This window comes from Mustelus asterias, chromosome 12 (assembly GCF_964213995.1).
Source record: "Mustelus asterias chromosome 12, sMusAst1.hap1.1, whole genome shotgun sequence".
NCBI classification, from domain to species: Eukaryota; Metazoa; Chordata; class Chondrichthyes; order Carcharhiniformes; family Triakidae; genus Mustelus; species Mustelus asterias.
Genome location: NC_135812.1, coordinates 26,839,820 through 26,859,543, shown reverse-complemented (window position 1 = coordinate 26,859,543; position 19,724 = coordinate 26,839,820). Strand labels below are relative to the sequence as shown.

Here is a 19,724-nt window from a genome sequence, read left to right as displayed (position 1 = left end):
TCAAATACATATAACTAAGCACTGATTTGAAATAACAGGTCTTGGCAAAGTATCCTTCTATTCCAACAGGGAATTCTCACAGGAGGAGGCTTACACCAGAAAATGAGGCTATTTAACCATCTCGAGGTGAACCAAGAGGGACAGGCAGGTATCTGGAGTGACATAAAAGGGAAGGATTGAAATGCGGCTGCTGGAAGGTTCGAGAAGCCCCGGCTGAGAGTGAAATGTGGAGCAGGGGACACAGCTCGGTTTAAACGCAGCCGGCGCCGCTTGTCAATTATTTACAGCGAATGTTCCTCAAAAAAAACAACCTGGAGCGAAATAATGAATGAAAACTTACACCTCCATCCTGCCCGGGCCCCGCTGCTAAAGATTCCTGACAGACTCTGCGCCGCTGAATGTTCGTTCCGACCTGCCAGCCACTGGCTCAAAGCGGGAAGGAACGATTGGCTGAGGTTTCAATGTCCGGGGGACCGGATTTCAGCCTGGACCAGGAGGCAGGGCGGAGTGAGGAGGCGCCACAGTTTGGGATCTCCCTTCCTGAAGTCTCAGGTCCTGAACACCAGCCAGAATCTGGCTGTCCCATCACCTAAAGCAGTCACTTTAAAAAAAGTTTAAAGTTTATTTATTAGTGTCACAAGGAGGCTTACATTAACACTGCAATGAAATTACTGTGAAAATCCCTTAGTTGCCACGCTCCGGCACCTGTTCAGGTACACAAAGGGAGAATTTAGCATAGCCACTACACCTAACCAGCACGTCTTTTGGAGTACACCAGTGCAAAAGGTTGAAGCATTCGCAACGGGCAGCATGGTGGCACAGTGGTTCGCATTGCCGCCTTGCAGGACCTAGGTGACTATGGAGTTTGCACGTTTATCCCCATGTCTGTGTGGGTTCCCCCCCACGCCCCCTGGCCGAGTGCTGTGGTTTCCTCCCACAGTCCGAAGATGTGCGGGTTAAACTGATTGGCCTTACTGTCAGGGAGATTAGCAGGTAAATACATAGGGCCGTGGGAATAGGGCCTGGGTGGGATTGTCGTCAGTGCAGGCTCATGAGCCGAATGGCCACTTTCTTTACTGTAGGGTTTCTATAATTCTAACTATTTTCAGCCAGAAGTGCTAAGTAGATGATCTACCTTGGCCGCCTCCCTACATCCTCAGCATCACTGATGTCAGTCTTCAACCAAGTCAATTTACTCCACTTGATATTCAAAAACTGCTGAAGTCACTGGATACTGCAAAGGCTTTGGGCCCTGACAACATTCCAGCAATACTAAAAACATGCTCCAGAACTAGCCAAATTGTTCCTGCACAAAACTAGCATCTACTTGGCAAATTGTCCAGGTATTTCCTGTATACAAAAAGGACAAATCTAAACCGGCCAATTACCCTCCCACCAGTCTCCTTTCAATCATCAGCAAAGTAATGAAAGGGATCATAATGAAAGGGCAGCACGGTAGCACAGTGGTTAGCACTGCTGCTTCACAGCTCCAGGGACCTGGGTTCGATTTCTGGCTTGGGTCACTGTCTGTGTGGAGTTTGCACATTCTCCTCGTGTCTGCGTGGGTTTCCTCCCACAGTCCAAAGATGTGCAGGTTAGGTTGATTGGCTATGCTAAAATTGCCCTTAGATATGTAGGTTAGAGGGATTAGTGGGTAAATATGTAGGGATATGGGGGTAGGGCCTGGGTGGGATTGTGGTCGGTGCAGACTCGATGGGCCGAATGGCCTCTTTCTGTACTGTAGGGATTCTATGATCATAGAAAGTGCTAGCAAGAGGGATATGTTCAGCAACAAGCTGCTCACTGACACTCACTTTGGATTCCATCAAGGCCGTCAGCTCTTGACCTCAGCTTAGTGGTGAACTTAACAGGGGAACTGAGCATGACTACTGTTGACATCAAGGCAGCATTTGACTGAGTGTGATATCAATCAGCCTGAGCAAAACTTGTCCATGAGAATCAAGGGAAAACTCTCCACTGGTTGGGGTCTTACCCAGCACAAAGGAAGATGGTGTGGTTGAAGATCAATCATCTCAGTCCCAGGACCTCGCTGAAGTTCCACAGGATAGTGGCCCAGGTCCAACTGTCTTTAGCGATGAAACACAGGAACTGCTCAGCTAAGAGCATCATTAAATAACGGTGTGTGAATTTCTTGGCAGGCAATGCTTCATTAAGAAAGTGGTTCTGCTTGAAGCAGGAACATTTGCAGTAATGGTCAGAGAATAAATCGAGGATCGGAATTGAAGCGTGATGAAATAGTACGTAGGATAACAGTCTAAAATAAATTACCGACTAAGGTTAATGTGTACATACTTATACTCTACTAGGTCAAATGTCCATAGGAGCCCAAATAGTCATTTTTTATTTAATCTTACGTGTGTCTAGTAGCTAACATATTAGACAATATTGGTGGTAGGATAAAATAACCTTGCAGTTTGTTAGAAGATCACACAAATATTTAATACTCATGGCAACTCAGTTTACTGAGATTTTAATCAAAAAAAATCTGTTCACACATTTATTCAAGTCGGTCATTCCAGCCACTGTATTTATTGTTTTTAATAGTTACAGATGAACAGGTTCACTCCATATACAATTACCAATACAGTTTTTACAGTTCGTATTACAATACATCACTCCTATTTGTTTATTTACAGAGCACTTATGTACATAAAAATCTTCCAATTAATTCAGTGCAATGTCAATATTTTTACAAGAATTTACAAAATAAGATGTAATGTAGTTACTCATAAATTAATAAATTCTGCAGTTATTAATGATTTAATTAAATAAAAAATAATATTTTTCAACCATTATATCTATAATGGACTTGTAAGAACACACAATACAGCAGTAGATTGCACTACCTGCCCTTATTGTAGGGCTGTGGCTGAGAGGGTGGTTTAAAATATTAATTTCTCACACAATCACTCAGGCATTTTGTTTTAAACTCTTGTATAACATAAAAAGAGGAACAATTCTGGAAACAATGTAAAATTGCTGTTGTTCTATTCATAATGTGCACCTGTAGGTTTATCAGGATATTCAGAATACACGTAACTGTTAAGTGCATGGTCTCTGCTTTAATGTTACTGTGTGTAGAGAAAGCATGGCTAGATTGATTAAGAACGCCAAGCAACGAGGCACAGAATTTAGCCATCACTTCTAGAATCAGTATGTGAGAATTGTGTTACACATTGACTGCAATGCAAAGGAACAAAATGAAACAAACTAGTTGTTCCATGTTACATTGTATTTGCCAATGTTCCTCTTCAACAGAGCTTAATTAGTAGTCTTTATATGAATACACATATATATATATTTAAGACCATCTGAAGTAGCTGTAGGATGTTGCAGGATATCAATAAAAATCACATTGGGCGGGAATTGCAATAACCTGTAAAGGTAAAACACTGTTCAATTATAGTACCTAAACCTGGATATCAAATAATTGTTCCAGTTTTGAATATAGTAAAATAGATCAACGTATCATCTGTTTCTGCTAACTGGGTTGTTTTTTGGTGCCAAAAAAAAAGTTCTGTTTGAAAATGCATCTAGGTTTTTGGATGCTTTGCAGCTCAAGTAATGAAAAGTTAAAAATCCAAACTGATATTAAAGTAAAAAACAGAAATCCTGGGTTCAAAGTATTTATAATGTAATACCGACTTGAACAAATCATATGTTGTGGAGCAGTGCTGAAAATGCAGATGCAATTTAAATGTAATACCATCAAAACCTTTAAGAATCAGGTTTTTTAGTTTCAGCCTAATGAAAAATATTAAACCTATGACCCAAAGATGGTTTACTCTATATTCATAATAAATATGAATTGTTAAAAGAACAGAAAATGCCAAGATCAGTGTAGCATAATCTGTTTAAAATTATTTCTATGCTTAAAGAACATGTAAGTCAACAGAACAGCAAGGAAAATTCAAGAAACACAACCCAACTTTACATTACCTTTTTAATTGCTTAAAATTGGTTCAGTTCAATTCATTCTTTGTGTCAATAGTTTTAAATAATCATGGCACATATTTTGTAATTTTTCAGGATGTTACATTAAACAGAAGAAATTGATTCTGGAGAATTTACACAAAGGTTTTAAAATAGTAATTTTCCTACAACTATATAACATTAAAAATACAAGCTGAAGTAGTAGTTAAAAAGGTAACAAATGTAAACTGTGTTTCATGAACTATTCACTCCAAATTCACCAGGGGAAAATATAGTCTACACAGTTAATGATAACTCTGTTAGAGTTAAAATGCTGTAGCCCAAGTTTTAGTAGGTTTAAATTTCTTTCTGCCTTGCTACCATCCTGGTCTCATCAACACAATGCATGAAACAGTTTAAGAAAAGGAGGTAGCAGATCACATTGGCTACTGACACATTGCAAATAACTGGAAAATCAGTATTACCATCTGTTTTCAACTTCTACATGTTTTTCTTGTGCTTCATAATCACATAAAGGGTAATTTGCAGAAGCAGTACATTTTGAGCAGAAATCCTGTCCAACCCTGAAACTTTCATCATGGAGTGTTTTGTTGCCACATAGTCATTCTGGAATTTCATGGCATTTTGCAAATGGAAGAACACATATTCACTGCAGAATACAGTACTTTCTATAATCAGATTCAAAATCTTCATCCATACTGCTCGTGTCTGCCATCTTCTTGCCTTCTGTCTTTGGCAGGAACTGTGCATAGTTCACACCTTGTTGTTCATAGAAAAGGATATAGGCTGAGTCAGTATCAATTTCATCAGGATGTACCTCCTGAAATGGAGAAAAAAAATTAAGAATAATGCCAGAGGTAGGAGTAAAGGTGGGTGCAATTTTGTCTTTTAAAAAGCATTGAGACAGTTACATAGGTAAGATTGGTATAGAGGGATATGGGCCAAACGCAGGCAATTGGTACTGGCTTAATGGTAAAAACTGGGCAGCATTGACAAGTTGGCCAGAAGGGCCTGTTTGCATGCTGTAAACCTCTTATGACGCTATTCGGTTCTACTTTCTCAGAAGACTAAGAAAATTTGGTATGCCTACTACGACTCTCTCCAATTTCTACAGATGCACCATAGAAAGCATTCTGGTTTTTTCACAGCTTGGTATGGCTCCTGCTCTGTCCAAGACCCCAAGAAACTACAAAGGGTTGCAAACAAAGCCCAGTCCATCACTCAAACCAGCCTCCCACCCATTGACACTGTCTACACTTCCCGCTGTCTTGGAAAAGCTGCCAGCATAATTAAGGACTCCATACACCCCAGACATACTCTCTTCCACCTTCTTCCGTTGGGAAAAAGATACAAACGTCTGAGGACACGTACCAATCAACTCAAGAACAGCTTCTTCCCTGCTACCATCAGACCTTGCATTAAGTTGATCTTTCTCTACACCCAAGCTATGACTGTAACATTACATTTGCACTCTCTCCTTTCCTTCTCTATGAACTGCATGCTTTGTATAGTGCGTAAGAAACAATACTTTTCACTGTATGCTAATACATACGACAATAATAAAATCAAAAATTGGTTCATAGTCACAAGCAGCACAGGGAGAGAAAGGTTAGGAGAATAAGACAGAATGGCATTCTCAGTCAAGAAATACAGGATCATAAAACAGAAAAACATTATTCCTTTTGGTAATAAATAGTAAGAATGGTAAAGGAGTAGGGACAATTAGGGACCAAAAAAGGGATTTACATGGAGACATGCATGGCAGAGGTATTAAATGAATACTCTATCAAGGAAGATGCTACCTAGACCATGGTGAAAAAGGAGGAAATTCAGTCACGAGAACAGTTCAAAACTAGCAAGGAGGTATTGGATAGACTGCCTGTACTTAAAGTGGACAAGGAACTGGGACCAGATGTGAGGGAAGTGAATCTGGAAATTGCAGAGGGACTGGCCATAGTTTTTCCATCTTCCAAGGTGATGTCAGAAGACTGGAAAATTGCAAACATCATGCCCTTTTGCTCACAAAAAAGGAAAGAGGATTAACTCAGCAACTACCAATCAATAAATTTAACTTCAGTGGTGGGGAAACTTCGAGAAAATATAATTCGGGATAGAATTAATAGTCACAGACAAATGTGGATTAATCAAGGGAAATTACGTTTAACTAACTTGGAGTTTTTTGAAAAGGTAACGGAATCGATGAGGGCAATGCTGTTGATGTGTACATTGACTTGCAAAAGGTATTTCATACGAGTCCATGGTGCGGCACTGAGAACATTTTTAACTCATGGACTAAAAGGGACAGTGGCAACATGTTGACAAAATTGGCTGAATGACAGGAAACAGATGAACAGTTAATGGATTTTTTTTAGTCTGGAGGAAGGTTTATTGTGGAGTTCCCCAGGAGATGGTATTGAGATCCTTACTTTTCCTGATATAAATGATCTAGACCTTGTTGTACAAGGAACAATTTCTAAATTTGGAAACAATACAAAACTTGGAATATTATAAACACTTTGAAGAGGATAGTGTAGAACTTCAAAAGGACACAGACAAATTGGTGGAGTGGGTAGATAGGTATTTCTCCATATTTCAATATGGAGAAATATGAGGTGATACATTTTAGTAGGAAGAACATCGAGAGACAGTATAAAATAAAGGGAGAGCATGAGCAGAAGGACCTGCATGTATAAATGCATAAGTCATTAAAGGTGACAGCAAAAGTTGAGAGATCACTAGTGAAGTATACTATACCCTCGATAAAAGCAAATTACTGCGGATGCTGGAATCTGAAACCTAGGATACTATATCCTCGGTTTTATTAGAGCAAGGAGGTTATGCTAACTTGTATACAAGACACTAGTAAGACCTGAGCCTGAGTACTGCATACAGTTAAGAAGGATGTGAAGGCATTAAAGAGAGTGCAGAAAAGAATGGTTCCAGGGGTGAGGAACTTCAGTTATGAAGAAAGATTAGAGAAGTTGGCACTTCACAAGGAAGAAAAAGAGGAAATTTGATAGAGGTATTCAAAATCATGAGGTGGCTGGACAGAGTAGATAGGGAGAAACTGTTCCTGCTTATAAAAGAATCGAAAGTGAAAGGGCACAGATTTAGAGTGATATGCAAAAGAAGCAGAAGTGATACGAGAAAAAACTTTTTCCACACTGAGTGGTTAGAGTCTGAAATGCATTGCCTGAGACTATGGTGGAGGCAGGTTCAATCAAAGCATTCAAGACAGAATTAGATGATTATTTGAAAAGAAACAATCTTCAGGGTTATGGGGAGAAGACAGAAGAATAACACAAGGTGAAATGCTAATTCAGAGAGCCAGGCAGACATGATGAGCTGAATGGCCTCCTGCATTGTAATAATTCTGAGACTTAATACATTTACAGTCTTTAAACAAGGGTTGTGGTCACCTCAGTTGGAGGAAGATTGAAATTAGGGAATAGTCTTTACAGACCTATTACACCAGCTCCACCATAGTTGAACTTTTAGTTCCAGGATAAAAACTATATCAATATTTGATAGAGAATTTTCTGTTCTTCATGCCATACTCATTAATTCCAGTCTAATGTTGATAAAATTGGAGCTATCCTCTTTTGTTCCAACACCTCTTCCATTTCTCTGAAGTCCATTCACCTTCATGGCTGCCAATTTGAGCTTATTCTGGCATTCCAAAACCTTTTGCTCCTGCTTGAGCCAGAAGAAACCTGAGTGCCCATATCTTCGCCACCAAGGGCATATTTTAAAATACTACTCCACTTCTGCCCTTGCATCTACAACTGCTACAGAAACCAGTCATTCATACATTTTCTGTATTACAGCCCTACTTTTCCAATATTCTTCACTGCCCATGTTTTGCAACTTCATCAACTCCATTACTTATCTGTAACCGAAAGGATCACCTCTTTGACCTCCCCCAATGATGCAACACCATATATATCATCTACTTCTCTGTAACAAGAGTTTCTGCCTCTCCCATCCTTCCTATTGAGTTCCAGACCTCTAGGTGATAGGTTATTGGCCTCTCTTGCTAAGGAAAATAAAATAGGGTCTTCCTGTCCACTTTTTCTAGACCACTCAATTTTGTACATCCCAATTAAATCTTTCCATACCCTCCTCAATTCCAAAGAAAACAATAGTTTCATAGCTAAAATTCTCCATTTCTTGTAAACCCTTGTAAATAAAAGAAAATCTTCTTAAAACATTTCCCTTTGATGGTACTTTTATTACTTGACTACCTGCTTTATCATTCTCTATTCTCTGCACAAGAGAAGTACCTTAAGCAATGGAAGTTGTTGAGTTTTCCAGATGTGCATATTTTGGACATAAACCATGGCATATTTGCTGAGATACCAGAACTAGTGTGTTTAATTTACACAATTTCAACATTTTATAGCCGAAGGGACATGCAAGACAACACAGAACTGCTCCATAAACCTACCTTACAGCTACTATCATTGTAGCAGTACCATTTTTCATTCGGGTTTTTGGCATATGTGACGTAGTGGCCTCCTCCCAAGATTCCTGAATGGCACTAAAATATAAATTTAAAAAGTAAGATTTTATTTGGTAACAGGTAGGATTTTGCTGCTTTTATTATGTTCAGAAATGTTTGTCTTGGTCACAAAATCATATGCAGTAAAATAAATCAGCAATATCGACATGCTTCAAAAATAAAACAAGTTAGAAAATGACAGCAGTAGAACTCGACATTAAAATGTTCAAGCAGATTTTAAAAACAAAATGTCACATTTACTTACATGTGTTTTTGGACCCTTTTTGTACGAGGGGAGAGAGCAAAATGCCCACGGAAAATTAACCTTTTTGCTAAAATTAAAGAAAAACTATAGAACAGAGATACCCATTAAAGATTAAAGTTAATCTAGTTTATATTCTCATTATCCACCTAAATTATAATCCAGAATATTTAGTTTTAAAAGGTGCTACCCAGCATGATTTCTGAAGTGAAATCATCAGTGAAAAATCTGACTGACTTTTTCGAACACACTAGAAAGAAGAATCAGGGAATTGCAATAGGTATCTGGTTAATTTTCCAAAAGGAAAAGTGAAAAAGTGTCTCATAAGGGGCTGTGGACTAAAAATCAATTCTTGTGGTATTATCGATGATACGGTGCAATTGTTCATAAATCAGCTAAAGGCCCAAAGCCAAAGGGTTTTAAGTGAGATTAATTCCCAATGAGGTTTGGTCACTGGTGTACTGCTCCAGGTTCAGAGCTTGGATTCGGTTTATAATGTGCATTAAGAGTCTGGAACAATGCAATTATTAAATCTGTAAATTACATTAAATGATCCAGTGCAGTTGGGACCTCAAAAAAGAGGGGAATATAATGCAACTGAATTTGGTTATATTATGAGAGTCCATTTAAGATCACCAAATATCTTTCAATATAAATGTGCAGTTATGTATCATAACACGTGGTGTTAATGGCTTATTTCTGACCTAGAGAAATAACTGAACTGTCAGCCTTCACTCCATGATAATTAAACTGGCTTTCGAATATTTAAAAAATGTTGATGTGGCAAACACACTGATATTACAGCCTGAGAACTTATCCTCGTGGCATGGAAGAGTGCTGGTTCAATTAGTCACTGAGAAATATGCTTGAGTGGTGGCTGGAGGAGGGGAAGTGAAAAATCATCCTGCTTGTGCAGTACTGTGCACTTCCCTATGGTGAGCCAAAATGTGCAACGGTGATGTTCTGTGATCAAGCTACCCAAATGAGTAAAAACATAAATTTAAATTCATTTGGGAAAACAGGAAAATAAATTAAGATTAGGCCTGGTTATATAGAATCATAGAATCCCTACAGTGCAGAAGACCATTCAGCCCATCGAGTCTGTACCAACAACAATCCCATCCAGGCCCTATCCCCATAACCCCACATATTACCCCACTAACCCCTCTAACCTGGGACACTAAGGGGCAATTTAGCATGGCCAATGCACCTAACCCGCACATCTTTAGACTATGGGAGGAAACCGGAGCACCAGGAGGAAACCCACGCAGTCACAGGGAGAAAGTGCAAACTCCACACAGACAGTGACCCAAGCCAGGAATTGAACCTGGATCCCTAGCGCTGTGTGGTAGCAGTCCTAACCACTGTGTCACTATGATTCTTCCCCACTTTGTTTACTTTTGTTACACTAGCAACTAAATTTTGGCTATTTGTCTACCTTGGTATTCTTTAAGATGGTTCATTAAGGATTAATACTTTTCGTCAGTCACAGAAAATAGTTTACCTCCTTTATTATCTCAGAATATAGATGTGTATAACTAGGTATTTAAGGTAGTGGTGAACCCACTCAATTCAAATATGACTCTTACGAATTCATTTGTAATTTCTTTTAAAAGTTGGGAGCTTCTCAAGTTTGAGGGACATCGTTGAATTGTATATGTCTCATTCATGTTTAAAAAAGCTTCTCAGCTTCCCTGCTTCAAGTTAGATAGCTCATCTTATCAAATGAGGTGTGCGGGGATGACAGGAGACAAAAAAAAAGACTCCAAGACACCATGGAAAGGTTAAAATTTGAGGATCATATGTCCGGTCCTGTTTTATAACAGCCATTGATGTGATTCTAGGCATGAGACCATGTCAAACCAGGGGCCACCATCACATGCTTCTAGAATTGGTATTGATGATGGCACTATGTTAAAGGTTTATGATTAGCAGGAGCTGTACAAATTTGTGAGCGAAGCCATCAAACGCCATTAACAAGCTTGTCAGCATTTTCATATGCTGACTAATACTAACTTTCAATCAGTTAAAAGATACCTGTACAAATTTTGTCAAAAGAGTTACAAAGCATCTTATCATTGAAATGTTTATTAGAAAACTATTTAGTTTACTCAAATAGATTTTAAAAGTAAAGTACTTACAGAAATTGCATATAAGTTATAGAGAGGCTTCAAAACGAGTGGAGCTCTTTGGTCATCTGCAGTTACATCTTCATTTGTGAGACTTTCACATTCTCCATTATGACTGCAATTTCTAAATCCATTCTGTTGTTTATTGTGACATACTCCATTGGCTAAAATCAATTCATTGTCTTGTGCTGTTACAACCTCCTGCATTATTCCCTCATGGTCTCCTCCAGAACAGTTGGCCCTATCAGTGACATCTACCACTTGGCCCAAATGGGCATTTCTGACATTCTTCATCTCCAATATTTGATCCATATCACAAATATTCTCCTTGCTGCTGTCTAGATTTTCTTTACTGTTCGACAATTTGTTCTTGCCAAGTTGCGGTAAGCGCAGTCGACCTCTGTTTTTTCCTTGTTTCGGGCTATTAGTAGGGCTGTTGCTTTTGTTTGATGAATTATGATTTTTTCTTCCTGAAGTTGGAGAAGCTGAAATTAAACACAAAAATTGAAAATAATTATTTCTCCCCATAAAGTCTGTTTAGTTTATCAAAAGCTTCTGTTAAGGAACTAAATACATGCTGTAAAATTATGGCTAAGCTGTGAAATTTAACTTATACTGCCATCACAGTTGAAAATTGCAGTGGCACTCAATTTTTGTTTAAATCTAGTCACTAAATAATCATCTCCAGCAACAATGTAATTCAAATTGAATTTTAGATGACAGGTAAGCAGGGGTATGGCCTTAAAAACATATACAGTGAAAACACTAGAATAAATTAAGTACCTTTTAAATTCAAAATACTCAAATTTACACCAGCTTGTAGTTCAGAGCCACCGGTCCCTGTTTCCTGGGGGTTTTTCAAATCTAGTTTCTTCAGTTCCACTTGTGCAGTATGCAGTTCAGACTGCATTGAATCCCGTGGCACTAAAAATGCACTGGGGTCAAAACCTTCACGGGGAAATTTAACAATCTTCTGTGATTTAATCCAACGGCCATTAACAAATTGAAATCTTTTCAAGTGAATTATCTAAAAATAAGCAAAATGCAAATAATACAAGGTTAATATACAAACAGAGAACTAACCTGTTTTTGATTTGTAAATGCTGAGACTTGCCTTTGTAGCCTCTTAAACTTCTCATTTATCAATTTAATCTATGTATTAGTAATAATGTATGAATAATGAACACCCTTTCCAGCTTTCAGAACTTCCACATTTTCTGGCATGTAACATTCAGCAAAATGAAAAATAACCATTTTAATGCTGAGTAACAATAAGTAAAATTACTGAAACCTCAGACCGTGAATAAAATTAGTTCTTTACGTTATGCATTGGGGAGAAATTGGTATTTCAATTTTTATAAGTGCAAGATTTTATAAGACTATTATATTTTGGGTAAAGTGGAGGAATGAAGGGGGCTCGTGTGACCTGTTCTGAATTTTGCCTGACAGCAAGCTAGTTCTTAAAAGGTTAAAGAGGGACTCAGGTTGTTTTACACCTTTAGACAATGGCAAGGACGTTTGTAATGACTGTGGGTAGACTGTCTGACTTGAACTTTTCCTTTTGTGTTGGCAGAGATTGGAGAATTTCCAGCTCTGCATATTCACATCCATGAAAGTGGCTTTGAACTTTTCAAATTTTCAGTCTGGGGGTGGGGGAAAGAAAGAATGCTGGGTTATAATTGGAGTCAAAGGCCGGCCCTAATGTTGGTAGGCAACTTGCAGCGGGTGTTAAAAGCAGGCCTCAGAGAGGGCCATTTCTGAGATAGGAAATCCATGGTGATGTGTCCGAGCATTAGAGAGATATCACTAACTTGTCAGGTAAATGTGAACAATGTAAATGTTGATCACAGTTAGCTGACCCTGAAATGAATGGTGCATTATGGGATTTCCCTAGGAAAACATTGTCATTGTTGCTGCCAATTCATAGTGTATTGCACTGAAGCACTTAAACCTGAGTGTGCCAGGACAAGACACAGTCATGGCGATGGCACCATCTTGGCACCTCCACCTGATAAAGATATTCTGAAGTAACAAAGTTAGTTATGTCTCAGTTGAGGGGCGGTGGTGATGCAGTAACATTGTCACTGGACTAGCAATCCAGAGACACAGGGCAATGCCCTAACTGCACATCAGTTTGAGGCCTCCTAAAGGATGGGTCATTAGCCAAGTTCTGAAGGGGCACTGTGTGTCCTAGAAACCAACCACAGAATTGCGAAGGTGAACGAAGTAGCTATGCGAGTTGGGAAGGAGTTATGGTAGCTACCAAGGAACCTTGTACAAACTTGAAGGAAGCCATGTTATGGTCACAAACTACTTGTACATTGAGCAAGTGAAAGGACTTTTAGTTAACCACGGTATCCAGATGCTCTGTTGGAACCTTTATGGCAACATGGGTGCAATCAATGAGAACCTACAGTACGAACAGCTAATTGGGTAAAAACTGTGGCTCACTGCATCCAAGTCCCCAGGTCAAGAGGAAAATCAATGTGCTTCCCCCACATATGCAAACACAGCATCAATTAGTGCCTTATTAGCAGCGCACAGCTGCATTTCGGATATACCAAACAGGTCTCTTGCTGGGGTAAGCCTGAGTTATGAAAATTGGGAGACACGGCCATGACAAGGCATGGGGATTCACAGTGTGAGATTTGAGGTGTTGCTGGGACATATGTCAGTGACCAATTCATAGCTTAAACTTAGTCACCTTCAACACTGTTCTCCTTCATATTGAGCTATGATGTTTAAGCTCTGTACACCCAAACCACGGGGTAATACTCAGTTGTCCTTGTTCATCTCTTCTTCCTTCACGGTACTAGTGGTGTTGCCACTTCCTCCTGATGTTCTGTCCTCCCTCTGTTTACACTGACTTGCTTCCATGGTGCCTATGAGTGAGGATGCCACACCCATTGTATACCTTCCTTAGTACAAAGCACAATGCACCCTTCTCTAACATATTCTTCCTGCCACCTGGGTGCATGAGTCAGCATAGGCAAAGATAATTGCCCTGCCAGGTCCAGCAGCCCCAACCTTTAACCCTTGGGTTAAAGGCAGACAGTTGCTATTGAATATTTGCCACTTCTGAGGCAGTTGATACAACTTTGCACAAAATTACAAAGGGGTTCCTGCACCTCTCCAAACAAATTTCTAAAGTTCAGAACTGCTCCTACCAGGTGTTTCGCACACCTAGGTCAACAAAATGAGGTGGCACGGTGGCAGTGGTTAGCATTGATGCCTCTCGGTGTCAGGGGCACAGATTCAATTCCAGCCTCGGGTCACTGTCTGTGTGGAGTTTGCACATTCTCCCCGTGTCTGCGTGGGTTTCTTCCGGGTGCTCATTTCCTCCCACAGTCCAAAGATGTGTGGGTTAGGTTGATTGGCCATGATAAATTGCCTGTCAGGGTGATTAGCAAGGTAAATGTGTGGGGTTGCAGGAATAGGGCCTGGGTGGGATTCTGGTCAGTACAGACTCGATGGGCCGAATGGCCTCTTTTGGTACTGTAGGGATTCTATGATCTCCTTCTAAAATCTGACAAGTGGATGCAGATGATATACACGGACAGCTGCTTCCAGAGAACATGTATGCATGAAACAAAATCCACCCACATGAAAATGGTAGGTGCCGTGTTCAGGGGTAAGAATTCTAGATTTTGGCTCCTCTGCCATTTTCACAATATTGTTGTGAAAACCCAGGCCTCCAAGTCTCTCACTGAGTTGATGGGAATGTCTGGATTTATAAATGCATTTATTTTAAACTGTCCATTCAATTCCAAGGTAGATGGAGTTGGTAGTCTAGAAGGTAACGAATTAGCATTTCTACCTGGATACAAGGCCCACATGATTCAGGTTGTTTTGGATATGGGCTTTGCAAGGTGAAGAGATGATAGGGAGCGATTGCAGGATGGGGGTACACGTTTTCAAGGACATCCCTGACTCTCAATGACAAGGCAATCTACAAGAATCTGAATAAGAGCAGAAACACAAAGGCAGCCCATCTCTCTTGTTCAGATGGGACTTCATGCTTGGATTGAAGAGACCAGATTTGAGGATTTAAATGAGCTGGAAGATTTGCATAGCTTGGTTGGAGGAAAGAATCTCCAGGGTAGCTCTCACTGCGAAAAGTCCATTTGGGGTGTAGAAGTTTTTCAGCTGGAAAAGGAAAATGAAACAAGTCATCTGGAGCTGAGAATAACTTGATAAATCGATACCTGGTAAATGTCCCACCTAAGGGACAGAGTAAAGTATAACCATAGGGTGGGGGATTTGCAGTCACTTTCAAAGTCACATGAGGGAATCTTTTCAGTCGTTTAAAATAAAGTGGTCTACAAAAGTAGTGTTAGTCAAGGTTACATTTAGTTTATTCATTTCAGTGAAAGTCTTAAAACTTGAAATCTTATCATATACTCCTTTCAATCATGCACTGGAATTTAACTAACTTTTCAATAGTTAGCGTACCTTAGGCAGATTGTAATACAATCTTCTGTTGATTAACTGATCAATTAAAATCAAGTGACTTTAAACATATTACCAGAATTGGTGGAAGTCTCCAAAGATCAAGCTTCTTTGTAGCAAGGCGATGGGTCTTGCATTTTGAACAATAATAGAGCTCCTCTTCCCCCAACTCCTCCTCACTAGTGAATGCCCGGAGACAGCTGTCCAAATTAATGGGCTCTGCTTGAGCTCGTCGACTCTGCTCAACACTTTCGTGCTCCTCACAGATCTAGCAATATAGTACAATTAAAATGCATGGAGTTTAGTCTTGGTCTCTGCAATAATTTTACACTGCATATTGTCTGTTTGATTGTTCTGGCAGCATCAGTTTTATGACTACAATAATAGTGTGAATGTATTATTTAGACACCAGGGAGGCAGTAAAATCAATAAAAGATGGAGTAACAAAAAACATATCAACTGGTAAAATTAGCCTATGGATTAAGTGAAATATTTACCCTCTCTTGTGATGTTTGATAGCGAAGATGTAGAGCAGTTGGATCCCAGTCAATGGCTATGTAAGCATTCCCAACAGAAGCTCGTTCATCAGAACAGTCAATCTTGCATCCTCTGCAAAATCTACACCAGAACAAAAGTTAAAAGTTAAGCAAAAATGCTGTTCAGGACAAATGTGCTACAAGTGTAACTATATCAATAATGGGCCAACAAATTATGAGGATCAATTTTAACTTTTTTTCTGCATGTTGCTATATTTTAATTGGCAAAATCTTGATATACCCAAAATAACATGCATTTTTTCAACTTTTTTTCTGCATTTTCTGATCACCATACAAATCTGTAGAACCTGGATAGAGTTGGGAGGTTATGGTTATACGCAATTTCACGGTCTTCACCAATATTATTCTCTGGTGAGCTGATAAGACAATTGAAATACACCCGACTTTGGAATATATCCACATTCTCCCACAGTTAACAAGGATTGGTGATGAGGCATTGACTACTTAAGATTGACAACTTGACAGCCAAATAGATACAGTTAAGGTTGACATTGTTTTCTTGTTTGTGCAAGTGCAAAATTAATGGACTACACGCACAATAATGCTCCCTAAAATGCATAGTCATCTTTATGTAAAACTTGGTGAATCATAAAACTATGTAAATTTTCATTATAATTTAAAATATTGATTGAAATAAAACTGGCTAGCTTTTTTTCTTACCTGTACCATGAACACCATGAACATGTATTTCCATCTTTGTGAACAACTCGAAGAGTGAATGGATACTGATAGCCCATACTGTCATCACTAGAATACAGATACATAATATATTAACTGGGAAAATAACGTTTGGTGTAATACACGGAAAGATTACTTGTAATATGACATAGTAAATTTGAAATGATAAATCTTTAACCCATTGAACCAAAGCAACTTTGACAATGAAAATGAACAGATAATTTGCCATTCAACATGGCTAGTGGCACCAGTAAACTGCTAAGGGGCTGGCTGTCCCTAATTCTTAATAAGAAGTCTCACAACACCAGGTTAAAGTCCAACAGGTTTATTTGGTAGCAAATACCATAAGCCTGTTGGACTTTAACCTGGTGTTGTGAGACTTCTTACTGTGTTCACCCCAGTCCAACGCCGGCATCTCCACATCCTAATTCTTAAGCCATTGTGCCATCTTCTTTTCAGGTTCGTCCACAGTGCTCTTCCCCAAAATTGACAAGGCACCATTGCAATATGCAAAATCAATGCAAATGATATGCAGATTAGCACAGAACCAATTCTGATTTTCAAGGTAAAAAGTGTGATTTGCTCAGATCACTTGCGCAAGGAGGATTGGATCAAGACCTGAAGTAAGAATTCTCAAAAAATTGAACAGAGTTTTTAAAAAACAATATAGCTAACTGTGCTTGCAAACAATAATGGGTTGAAGGCTAACAACACTATAGCAATTTAGTTTAATTTCAGAGATTTTTAATCTGGATTTTTGCCAGCAAGATTAATTATTACTGTGTCCAAAATTACATATTGTGTAATTAAGAGATCGATCTCTTTTTAGAGCAGGATGAAAGGAAGAAGCCAAAGCAGTTTTAATTGCAATAGGGATGGTTGACACGACAGGTACAGCTTTCTGATCATGTTCAATGACACCACAGAACAGGATCAGGTTTGTAGGGTTTGCTCAAACTTGAGCTAGAAATAACCTTTATTGCTGGGATCGCACTGCAATGACAGTCAAGGAAACCACAAACCTTTATGCCTTAGGCTCATTTAAGTACAGAATCTAACTATATCCTTTTTAGCTACATTACCATTTATATAATTGACCAGGATTGCATTAAAAAGTTTTTGTAACAATTATAATTTTCCATCCAATGGATAACTTGTTTGTATGATAGAATTATACACCAAAGGCAGCAGGACTATAGACAACAGCATAATACAAGCATCAAACAGCTAGTTCAGCTCATCATATAAGTTATAAGGTTTTGTTAGGCCTTTGTGGCATTTGCACAAAACTGCCATTGGTGCCAGCCGTTGCCCTGCATCCAATGTTCTAAATTCCATGGTCACACAGCAACCTGGACGTTTCTGCATTGGTCAGAAGTTGGCTCCTTTGAATTGTGCAACTGCTCAAAGAAAATTTCAAGAGACCAGGCACAACAACAAGAAATGGTGGGAACCGTGGCAAAGTTTTATATAACGCAAAGTGTGACCAAAAGGTACCACAGGACTGAACCCGCAGTTACTCTATTTATAATAGCCCATTTTAGGGGAAATAAAAAGTCAGCAGTACTGACCAGTCTTGAGCATGGTTGCTTGCTTCTTGGGGTGGCAGAGGACTGGCAAGTCGTGAAACTTGTATCCATACAGAATCATAGAGGTCCTTCTTGCGGGTATGTACAGTGCAGGGCACGATAAGTGGCATGCCAAACAAGCTGGGGCGGTTTTTCTGAGAGGACAGAAAATATAATTCTGTCCGCATCTGTATAAAAGATAAATATTTAAGCATTTAAGTCATATTGCTTGCATAAAGTGATCAATAGGATCCCAAAGTAAATAGTTTTTTTAACAAAAGGAATTCTCAATAGTTTTCCTCAGTAGTTGACTATGTTACAGAAAAGATATCAAAGACTACTGCTATTTTCTTAGCCTGTCAGTGATCTCAAATATCAAGGAGTTTAAATGAACACAAAATCAGGAGAACAACACTAATTTCTGTATTTTCTAAATCTTAGTAACTGACCCTGGGTATTAAGCACATGTTCATTTTAGCAGCCGAGCTTTCTGCACTATATAGAGATATCTTGTGGGTGCCACAAGATTAACGTGACCTGAATGATGTGGCTAAAATCTAGAATCTGGCTGGTTTTAACAAAAATAGCCAGTTCAGGTTCAACCTTAAATATCAGTTTAGAAATGGACAGCTTCATAGAAGTACACAAGATAAAATTAGTATTTTGTTACAATAACAAATGCACATTTGATCTACTATAGACTCAGTATTTGTTTACAATTGCTTTTAATTGAGAATGCACGTAAAGTTGCTTCTTTACAGCACACTTCTTTGAACGTTTTACATATCTTACAAAAATAAAACAGCACAAGAATAAATTACTTATATTTTGTAAAATTTAATGAATTGCATCTAGTCATCGATAAAAGGTAGAATAAACTTGAGATTAATTGTTGATTAAGTTTTAAATAGTGATTTTGCTTTGAAGCATCATCTTACCATTTTTCTGTGAACTGCAATAATATATCCTATGAAAGGGCTATCAGTAACTGCTAGCAAATGTCCATTAGGCAGTCCATTAGAAAAATTCTTATCAATCCCAGCCGGCACCACAGTACTAGGAATTCCATTGGGAATGAGGTTTGGTTTCATTGGATTCGCATTTGAGGACTGGTTATGCCTTCCATTACTTAATGGCATCTGGGAGGAATCTAACAAAACATAATATGGTTCAATAACTGATGAGGAAATATATTAACAATCATAATTCCAACTTTTGTTCTACAAAATATAATAACACAATCAAAAACTATGCTACCTGCAAGATGAATTTTGTCAAAGAATTCCAAAATATTTTTTCTGCCTTTGGGATTAACTGGCTGTGTATTATGGTTACTGCTAACAGTAGGTTAATGTTTCGTGCATTTGTATGATATTCCTCACTGCTATTTTATAGCAATGTGAACCAATTTAATAAACGGATTACATGCCCCATTAGAATAGCAGAGGGACAAAAACGTTATATTAACACATTCAACTGTTGATATTACCAACAGTGATCTCTAGCCTATGTAATCTCTAGCATATTTTGACACCGTAACAAGTTGTCTAGATCAAAACCAAATGAAAAAGTTCTCTTTTGTGATTACAAAGCCTCTTGCAACCCAATCAAATTGAGACTTTCCCA

General features: G+C 38.7%; 2 protein-coding genes across 3 annotated transcripts in view; both read right to left on the bottom strand.

Moving 5' to 3' along the window:
- crcp (calcitonin gene-related peptide-receptor component protein) overlaps positions 1-429 on the bottom strand; it is a 74,265-nt gene extending 73,836 nt beyond the window's left edge. Inside the window, exon 1 of the mRNA XM_078224937.1 lies at positions 341-429. Coding sequence (XP_078081063.1) covers positions 341-348 — 8 coding nt within the window. The 5' untranslated portion in view covers positions 349-429. The remainder of the gene's footprint in view (positions 1-340) is intronic.
- A 2,038-nt stretch (positions 430-2,467) lies between these two features.
- Positions 2,468-19,724, bottom strand: part of usp32 (ubiquitin specific peptidase 32) — a 216,231-nt gene continuing 198,974 nt past the window's right edge. For both annotated transcript variants that reach the window (XM_078224932.1, XM_078224933.1), the window contains exons 26-34: positions 19,037-19,248; positions 18,102-18,286; positions 16,513-16,599; positions 15,793-15,913; positions 15,372-15,563; positions 11,630-11,873; positions 10,859-11,331; positions 8,402-8,494; positions 2,468-4,774 (exon numbers count right to left, since the gene is read on the bottom strand). In XM_078224932.1, the coding sequence (XP_078081058.1) occupies positions 4,601-4,774; positions 8,402-8,494; positions 10,859-11,331; positions 11,630-11,873; positions 15,372-15,563; positions 15,793-15,913; positions 16,513-16,599; positions 18,102-18,286; positions 19,037-19,248 (1,781 nt within the window). In that variant the 3' untranslated portion in view covers positions 2,468-4,600. The remainder of the gene's footprint in view (positions 4,775-8,401; positions 8,495-10,858; positions 11,332-11,629; positions 11,874-15,371; positions 15,564-15,792; positions 15,914-16,512; positions 16,600-18,101; positions 18,287-19,036; positions 19,249-19,724) is intronic.